Raw genomic sequence first — 10000 nt, forward strand, 5'->3', positions numbered from 1 at the left:
GGGTCGGGCCTGTAACAGGACGTCCCGTGGAGTGGACGGCTGTGAGGTCATGTGCTGCGGCCGGGGTTATGACACGTCACGGGTCAGCCGCACGTCCAAGTGTGAGTGTAAGTTCCAGTGGTGCTGCGCCGTGCACTGCCGGGACTGTCAACAGCAGGTGGACGTGCACACCTGTAAGGGACAGACGTGACCCCATACTATGGACCAAAACACACTGAAAACACTACTGTCCTAAAGTATGGACCGCAAGCATTCACACTGTGTAAAAAAACGACACAAATTTCCCCCTGAAATCAAGTTGTCTTAAAGGATTTTTTGGACCAAAACACACTACAAACTACTGCAGAATCCAATCTGTCGGAAAAGTATGGACCACACGCATTCGCACTATCAACCCCCATGCTATGGACTATGCACACTCAGTCGCAATGTGTAAAAAACTACAGCACATTTGCATCCGGCATCAAGTTTAAGTGACAGTTTTAAGGATATTTTGGACCCATAACACACTAAAAACGATAAAAACTGTCCCTTAAGGTGGACGTGCACACCTGTAAGGGACAGACGTGACCCCGTACTATGGACTAAAAACACACTGAAAAACTACTGCAGAATCTCATCTATTGTAAAGTGTGGACCACATTCTGACAATGCACACTAACTCGCACTGTGTAAAAAACTACAGGACATTGGCTGTGACAATTTAAAGGATTTTTGGACCCCACACTACGGACTATCATGCACACTAAAAAACTTACTGCAGAATCCCATCTGTCGTAAAAAGTATGGACCGCAAGCATTCGCCCTGTGTGTAAAATCTATATGAATTTTCCTCTTAAATCAAGTTGTAAGTGAAAATTTTAAAGGATATTTTGGATGATAGTGTTTGGTTACTATGGACCAAAACACACTAAAACACTACTGCAGAATCCTATTTGTTTTTAAGTATGGACTGCACGCATTCGCAGTCGCACTGTGTAAAAACTACAGGACATTTGCTTTTGAAATCAAGTTTAAGAGACAATTTTAAGGATTTTTAGGACCAAAACACACTTTAAACTATAAAAACTGGCACACTGGGACAAACGTGACCCCATACTATGGACAAAAACACACTTAAAATACTGCTGTCCTAAAGTATGGACCGCACGCAGTCGCACTGTGTAAAAAACTACACAAATTTTCCTCTGAAATCAAGTTTAAGTGACACTCTTAAAGGATATTTTGGACTACATCCTAAGTTGACCCCATACTATGGACTATGCACACTCGTAAAAACGAGAGACACTGAACATTTGGAGTGGTCTCTTAATTTTTTTTCCAGAGCTGCATATATCTATAAACACAAACTAAATTCAACTACTTTTCTACTGCAAAACCTGGTCATCCGAAGTGTCAAGCTAACGAAATGCTAACTGAGGTGCTAACGGAAATGTCCAATCAAATCAGAACAAGAAACTAAGCACATCATTTCTGTGAAGGATTTCGCTGTGAAAGAGCTTCAACACGCCACATGAACTTCCATCAACATGTTGTAGATAGATCTAGTAGTGAGCTGTACATTATATTTAAATATATATTATATATATCAAGAAATAAAATTAGTTCATATTTCAACTATGTGTAAACGTTTGACTGGCTCAAGACAGAGTCAGAAAAAAAGATGATTTGAAATACATTTGTTTAGACTTTTCTTTCAAGTGGATCAAGTTAAAAATCGTTTGGAGATGAACTACCAACAAACAACAGTGGAAGACCCATCCTGAGGACTGAGTATGTGGTTGAAAAAGCCCTACTAACGTCCTCCCTCCTACATACTCAACGGTTGCGTTCCGAATCGCATACTTTCTACTATATAGTATGTAGAAAAAAGATTTAGGATGTCCCGATTCTTGTTGCCAGATTTAGGATGTTTAGAAGTACCCGGATGTCCTACTTCATGCGGCCAAGATTGTTAGTGTTGAAAACTGCATCCTATTTGGGCGATTCTGACCCACAATCCAGTGCGCACGTGAAGTGACGTCACATCGACGAAGCCTCCATATGAAAACAAACGGGGATGCGACGGATATAAAAGCAAAAGGCAAGATCAAGACGCAATGTTATGATGAAATAAGAGAGTAAAGTATGTCCCAATAGTATGCCTACTGCTTCCTAACTAGATTATTTTTATCGTCGGATGTAGTATGTAGAATAGAAAAAAGAAAGTGCGATTCGGAACGCAACCTGTGTTGGAAAAGCCCTACTAACGTCCTCCCTCCTACATACTCAACATGTATATACTACATACTGTCTACTTAACCATCGATTGTGTATGCAAGGTTCGTGCGGACCGTTTACACTGAAGTATACAGAAGCAATAAAGATTGAAAAAAAAAACTTCCATGTCGTTTGAAATGATGCTATGCATTGTTGAGTAGGAAAAGTAACCCATCGATCCATACACACAATCTTTGGTTGCGTTCCGAATCGCATACTCTTTATTTTTTCTATTCTACATACTACATCTGACGATAAAAATAATCTAGTTAGGATGCAGTAGGCACACTATTGGGACATACTTTACTCTCTTATTTCATCATAATTGCGCCTTGATCTTGCCTCTTGCTTTTATATCCGTCGCATCCCCGTTTGTTTTCATATGGAGGCTTCGTCGATGTGACGTCACTTCACGTGCGCACTGGATTGTGGGTCAGAATCGCCCAAATAGGATGCAGTTTTCAACACAAACAATCTTGGCCGCATGAAGTAGGACATCCGGGTACTTCTAACCATCCTAAATCTGGCCACAAGAATCGGGACATCCTAAATCTTTTTTCTACATACTATATAGTAGAAAGTATGCGATTCGGAACGCAACCTTTGTTGTGGCACCTTCCCTTCTGATGAGCAACCACCAAAAAAATTCTCCCTGTGAGCACGTCTAGCTCGTATTTCTTCTACTCCCTCTCCGTGTGTTTTAACTTTTCCGCTTCAGTTTGACCCAGCACCAAGAGATCATAAATTGTTTTCTGTCATCATGTCCAAGGCACATTCTCCCTGTGATCCAATTCACATACTCTTTCTTTTTTACTACACTACATACTAAAGTACAGAAGAGTTTTAGGGCCACAGGAGAGAAGAAAAAAAATCAGATGAGGAAGATTTTTTTTTCATTATGTTGAGAAATGTCAAGAATAAAGACGAATACTGCAAAATGATATTGGAGTTAGTGGGGTATCTAGGTATTTTCAGCATACTACAATTGACGTGCATGTATTGGGACATCCTAAATCTTTTTCTGGCATACTAAATAGTAGGGAAGTATGGGGATTGGAACGCAGGGTCTGTTTCAATAGGTCCACGGGTTGGTTGTTACTTCTACAACACTCACGCTAACTCCAATGGAATAAAAACTAACGACAGTGCTGAATTTGCTTTTAGTGCAGTGCAGCTTAAAGTCCCAATGAGTAACTTTTTAAAGTATTTTTAAAACAGTCTAATTTTTCCTCTGATGATCATAAATAACTTGTAACAGCGAACGAGACCATCAGTGTATAGAATGCTGTTTTTATATTGTTTTTTTTTAAATGCATTTTAGTCCAAAGGGGCCGCTAGTTAAAAAAGTTCCTCGTAGCACCTTTAATCTCATTGTGGCACTGAGACATTACTGAAGCAACATTTATAAAACTCATTGCATCCACATTATTTACGAGGAGGCCAGATTTTTCCAAATAAAAATGGCAAATTTGAACAAAAGGCGACAAGTTTGCAGCTTTTAACAACTTGTCTGCTTGTGATCGATTTTATCACTTACAAACTGGTGTCCCCCCCCCCCTCCCCCCTGACACTGGTGCAGGACCTCAGAAAAATCCCAATAAGAGCCCAAGAAAAGTTTCAGTTGTTGATTGTTGTTGCTAAGAAAAAAACCTGGACGTACAGCAGAAGGTATAAAATCCATGTGCCATCACCAAAGGCTTACCTCATGTAGATGCGCCAGCGGTGTTGTTGTAATTACTCCTGGGGAGGGGGCAAAATAAGTTACACACTATAGCTTTAACGGATGTATTTCTAATAGCACTTGATGAGCTTACACTTCAAGCTTTACATTGATAGGATAAGCCAGTCCTATTGCAAAAGTTAAATGAAAAATGATATGTTAGACTAATAGCATAATTGCCTAAATCATATTTACTCTACTCTACATCTACTTTTCGTTAGCCTAATAGCATTATTGCCTAAGCCATATTTTAAGGGTTATAGAGTAGGGTAAAGTAGATGTAGAGTAAAGTAGATGTAGAATAGAGTAGAGTGGCAATTATGCTATGAGGCTAACGCTATTTTTGTTGCATGTAATCAATCTCATTCCAACACACAAGCACTTATATAGAAGAAAAACTGAAGCCTGATTTGAATTTTTTTTTAATATTTTCACCGCTGTCCTGTGTCTCTAAAGATGTATTTAATCATTCGTTGTTGTCACTGTATTTATTTACTCTCCCGTTTTTCAGTTTGTACAAATGTCTAAAATCTAACCGTTAATTTGTTCCTGTACGCCTGCAATGTCCTGTCCACAATAAACTACTCAGCCCATACATATCGCATTCATGTTTGTCGTTTCATGTAAATATGGGGGCGACTGTGGCTCAGGTGGTAGAGCGGGTCGGCCAATGATCGAAGGGTTGGCGGTTCGATTCCCGCCCTGCCACCTGTGTCATGGTTGTTGTGTCCTTGGGCAAGTCACTTCACCCACCTTGCCTCGTGTGAATGTCGAAAGTTAGCCTGCTGTGTGTGTGTGAATGGTAACACGTAAATGGGAACAGGTCTCGCTTGAAAAAGAGTGTCTGGTCTCAAAGGGATTTACCTGTATAAAATAAATTGACAATTTTTACTTTTTTTCTTAAAGTTATTTTTTTTCCCCTCTCCCTTGGCCCTTATACTGTTCTCTAAACTACACAGTAATTAATTCTACAATCGAACAATGGCTGTGTTGTAAAAGCCCTACTAACGTCCTCCCTCCTACATACTCAACAATGTATATACAGTCATATGAAAAAGTTTGGGAACCCCTCTCAGCCGGCATTATAATTGACTCTGCTTTCACAAAAAAAATATAAAAGTGGTATGTCTTTAATTTACCAGGAACAGCTAAGTACTGGGATGTTTTCCAAACAAAGATTTTTTGAAAAGCAGTATTTGGTTGTATGAAATAAAATAAAATGTGAAAAACTGGCTGTGCAAAAATATGGGTACCCTTGTGGTTTTGTTGATTTTAATGCCTGTAACAGCATGTAAAACTGATGAATTTAAACACAAAGTTGGTTGGATTATGTTGTTAAGCCTTGAACCTCATAGAAATGTCTGTTTAATCATGAGAACATTTATTTTAGGTGCCTAAATGCAAGTTGCACTTCTCTTTGACTCTCTGCTGAAGTGAGACAGAATGGGATCATCAAAACAGCTCCCAAAAGATCTGAAAAACAAAGATTGTTCATTGTCATGGTTTAGGGGAAGGCTACAAGAAGCTTTCCCAAAGGTTTCAATTGTCAATTTCGACTGTAGGGAACGTTGTCAGGAAATGGAAGGACACAGGCACAGTGGCAGTTAAACCCAGGCATGGCAGACCAAGAAAAAAACAGGAGCGGCATAGGTGGAGGATTGTGAGAATGGTTGCACACAACCCACAGATCACCTCCAAAGACCTGCAAGAACATCTGGCTGCAGATTGTGTATCTGTACATCGTTCAACAATTCAGCGCAATTTGCACCAAAACATCTGCTTTTTATAAAGACCAAATAACTTAATTTTTGTCTCATCAGTCCAAAGCATTTTCTTCCAATATGAATCTGGCTTGTCTAAATGAGCTTTTGCATACTCCATGCAACTGTATCTGTAGCGTGGGCGCAGAAAGGGCTTCCTTCTCATCACCCGGCCATACAGATGTTTTGGTGCAAATTGCACTGATTTGTTGAACCATGAACAGATACACAATCTGCAGCCAGATGTTCTTGCAGGTCTTTGGAGGTGATCTTTGGGTTGTGTGCAACCATTCTCACAATCCGCCGCATATGCCGCTCTTGTACTTTTCTTGGTCTGCTAGACCTGGGTTTAACTGCAACTATGCCTGTGTCCTTCCATTCCCTGACAACGTTCCTTACAGTAGAAATTGACAATTGAAACCTTTGGGAAAGCTTCTTGTAGCCTTCCCCAAAACCATGACAATGAATAATCTTTGTTTTTAAGATCTTTTGGGAGCAGTTTTGATGATCCCATTCTGTCTCACTTCAGCAGAGAGTCAAAGAGAAGTGCAACTTGCATTTAGGCACCTAAAATACATTTTCTCATGATTAAACAGACATTTCTATGAGGTTCAAGGCTTAACAACATAATCCAACCAACTTTGTGTTTAAATTCATCAGTTTTACATGCTGTTACAGGCATTAAAATCAACAAAACCACAAGGGTACCCATATTTTTGCACAGACAGTTTTTCACATTTTATTTTATTTCATACAACCAAATACTGCTTTTCAAAAAATCTTTGTTTGGAAAACATCCCAGTACTTAGCTGTTCCTGGTAAATTAAAAACATACCACTTTTATATTTTTTTTGTGAAAGCAGAGTCAATTATAATGCCGGCTGAGAGGGGTTCCCAAACTTTTTCATATGACTGTATACTACATACTGTCTACTTAACCATCCCTTGTGTATGCGAGGTTCGTCGGACCGTTTACACTGAAGTATACAGAAGCAATAAAACATTTAAAAAAAACTTTCTGTGTCGTTTGAAAAGACGCAATGCATTGTGGGGCCGTTCAGTAGAAGTAATAACCTATCCATCCATACACATAAAATCTCCCCGGAAGTTAGTACTCATCCGGGCATTTCTCGCTTACACAAACTTGCATACACAACCACAACATACTCAAATTGATGTCAAAATGAGCATGAGTAGGACGTTAGTAGGGCTTTTAGTATGAGTAGGATGTTAGTATGGCTTTTAGCATGAGTAGGACGTCAGTAGGGCTTTTAGCATGAGTAGGCCGTTAGTAGGGCTTTCAGTATGAGTAGGACGTTAGTAGGGCTTTTAGCATGAGTAGGACGTTAGTAGGGCTTTTAGTATGAGTAGGCCGTTAGTAGGGCTTTCAGTACGAGTAGGACGTTAGTAGGGCTTTTAGTATGAGTAGGACGTTAGTAGGGCTTTTAGTACGAGTAGGACGTTAGTAGGGCTTTTAGTATGAGTAGGACGTTAGTAGGGCTTTTAGTATGAGTAGGACGTTAGTAGGGCTTTTAGTATGAGTAGCACGTTAGTAGGGCTTTTAATATGAGTAGGACGTTAGTAGGGCTTTTAGTATGAGTAGGACGTCAGTAGGGCTTTTAGCATGAGTAGGACATCAGTAGGGCTTTTAGCATGAGTAGGACATCAGTAGGGCTTTTAGTATGAGTAGGACGTCAGTAGGGCTTTTAGTATGAGTAGGACGTTAGTAGGGCTTTTAGTATGAGTAGGACATTAGGGCTTTTAGTATGAGTAGGACGTTAGTAGGGCTTTTAGTACGAGTAGGACGTTAGTAGGGCTTTTAGTACGAGTAAGACGTTAGTAGGGCTTTTAGAACACTGCCCATAAAAACCCATTAAGTTGTCTTTCAGCTCCAGATGTCGGGCGCTGTATTCAACGTTAAAATCATTGTACAAATCAAAAATGTCGGAGAAGAAGCCTTGGTGCAGCAATACACAAAAAAGTCCTTTATTGTATTTTTTTGTCTTCTCACTTTTTTTTCATTTTTTTTTTAATGATGGCGACTGATCACCTGTTTGTTTTTTTGTACAACAAAAGAAAACAGCTTTTTTTAAATGGTTTTGAAAAACCCCCAGAAAAAATGAAAACATATCAAATAAAGTCAAAAAACCAAATTATCCGTTTGTTGTTTTTTTGCCGTATTTGTCTCGTCATCATCATCATCATCATCATCATCATCTTCATCATGCCTTCTCCTCTGTGTCCTTATATGGTCGTTTGGTTTTCAAACGCTTGGCACAAAGTGTGTCAGTCCAACGCAGCGTTCTGCTTTCAGTTCGGCTGTTATTGGGTGGAGGGGTAGTACGGGGTCCTGGGTCTGAGTATTGTTGGGTCTATTTCGGGCACTGTTGAGCCTGGGTCTTAGTACTGTGGGTCCTGGTACTGTATTGTGTTGTTGGGTCTTGGTCTGGTACGGTTCAGTTGTTTTGGGTTCAGATGTGATTGGATGGAGGGGTAAGGGTCCTGGGTCTCAGTTTTGTGGGTCTAGTAATGTGGGGTCTTGTATTGTTGGGTCTGTTGGTTTTGGGTCTGGTTCATTTACGTTGTTTTGGGTTCAGATGTGATCGGTTGGAGGGTACGGCTCCTGGGTCTCAGTACTGTGGGTCTTAGAACTGTATTGTTCAGTATTGTTGGGTCTTGGTATTGTTGGCTATTGTATTGTTGGGTCTGTTGGTTTTGGGTCTGGTACGGTTCAGTTGTTTTGGGTTCAGATGTTATCGGATGGAGGGTACAGCTCCTGGGTCTCAGTATTGTGGGTCTTAGTACTGTCTTGTTGGGTCTCAGTATTGTACTGTTGGGCTGGTATTGCATTGTTGGGTGGGTTCGGTTCGGTTCTGTTGTTTTGGGTTCAGATGTTATTGGTTGGAGGTTTGGGGTCCTGGGTCCTAGTATTGTTGTGTTGTTGGGTCTTGGTCTGGTACGGTTCAGTTGTTTTGGGTTCAGATGTTACCGGATGGAGGGTCCAGCTCCTGGGTCCTAGTATTGGTGGGTCTTGGTACTGAACTGTTGGGTCTGGTCTGGTACGGTTCAGTTCTGTTGTTTTGGGTTCAGATGGTATTGGGTGGAGGTTTGGGGTCCTGAGTCTTAGTACTTTGGGTCTTAGTACTGTATTGTTGGGTCTAGTTCCGTACTGTGAATCTCACCATTGGGTCTTGTATTGTTTGGTCTGGTCTGGTACGGTTCAGTTGTTTTGGGTTCAGATGTTACCGGATGGAGGGTACAGATCCTGGGTCCTAGTATTGTGGGTCTGGTCTTAGTATTGTGGGCCTTAGTACTGTATTGTTGGGTCTGGTCTGGTCTGGTACGGTTCAGTTCTGTTGTTTTGGGTTCAGATGTTACCGGATGGGGGGTACGGATCCTGGGTCCTAGTATTGTGGGCCTTAGTACTGTATTGTTGGGTCTTGGTTGGGTTTGTATTGTACTGTTGGATCTGGTCTGGTCTGGTACGGTTCAGTTCGGTTGTTTTGGGTTCAGATGCGCGTGAGTTGGTGCCACAGGCTCGACGGCAGGATGCTCTCAACTTTCTCCATGATGAAGTTCAGAGGAGCGAACAACGTGCTGAGAAACTGCAAAGACAGAAAAGACACACACACACACACACACACACACACACACACACACACACACACACACACACACACACGTTAGTTAGTTAGTTTAGTTTAAGCTACATCATGACTACAACAAAAAGGGGCCCACCGTAGCTAGAAACATGCCCGTTTACAGAGCCTAGGCTGTGTATTAACACTGGAATTACACACTTTAGTGGGTTTAGCTTAAAGACCTACTTCACAGAGATCCTATGTAGTATAAATGTGCAAATATTTCTGAAATCGGTTCATCCTAGCCTGAGAAACGGCAGAAAGGCTATGAGGTTGGTATTTTGGCAACAACCAGTGTAGAGAATGTGTGTGTGTGTGTGTGTGTGTGAGTGAGTGTGTGTGTGTGAGTGAGTGAGTGACAATGTGTGTGTGTGTGTGTGTGTGTGTGTGTGTGTGTGTGTGTGTGTGTGTGTGCGTGAGTGTGAGTGTGTGTGTGTGTGTGTGTGTGTGTGTGTGTGTGTGGGTGTGTGGTTGGGGGTTATAGGGGTATAGAGGTTCCCACTTGTGTCAGATGTCAGATAAAGGCTACTGTCTATAGAGAGTGAGAGAGGAGTCTGTGTGTGTGAGCGTGTGTGTGTGTGTGTGTGTGTGTGTGTGTGTGTGTGTGTGTGTGAGAGACT

At 41.1% G+C, this 10000-nt stretch overlaps 2 protein-coding genes across 2 annotated transcripts in view; one reads left to right on the top strand and one right to left on the bottom strand.

Annotated features, from left to right (window-relative positions):
* wnt2 (wingless-type MMTV integration site family member 2) overlaps positions 1-190 on the top strand; it is a gene marked incomplete at both ends in the record, with an annotated part of 21166 nt that extends 20976 nt beyond the window's left edge. The window contains one exon of the mRNA XM_080028232.1: positions 1-190. This exon is cut by the window's left edge and continues 16 nt beyond it. Within this exon, the coding sequence (XP_079884358.1) occupies positions 1-190 (190 nt within the window).
* Positions 191-7729: 7539 nt separating this feature from the next.
* Positions 7730-10000, bottom strand: part of LOC307250755 (suppressor of tumorigenicity 7 protein homolog) — a 67298-nt gene continuing 65027 nt past the window's right edge. Inside the window, 1 exon segment of the mRNA XM_080027930.1 lies at positions 7730-9344. Coding sequence (XP_079884056.1) covers positions 9249-9344 — 96 coding nt within the window. The 3' untranslated portion in view covers positions 7730-9248.

Source organism: Ammodytes marinus, assembly GCF_949987685.1.
Source record: "Ammodytes marinus genome assembly, chromosome: 5".
Taxonomy (NCBI): Eukaryota; Metazoa; Chordata; class Actinopteri; order Uranoscopiformes; family Ammodytidae; genus Ammodytes; species Ammodytes marinus.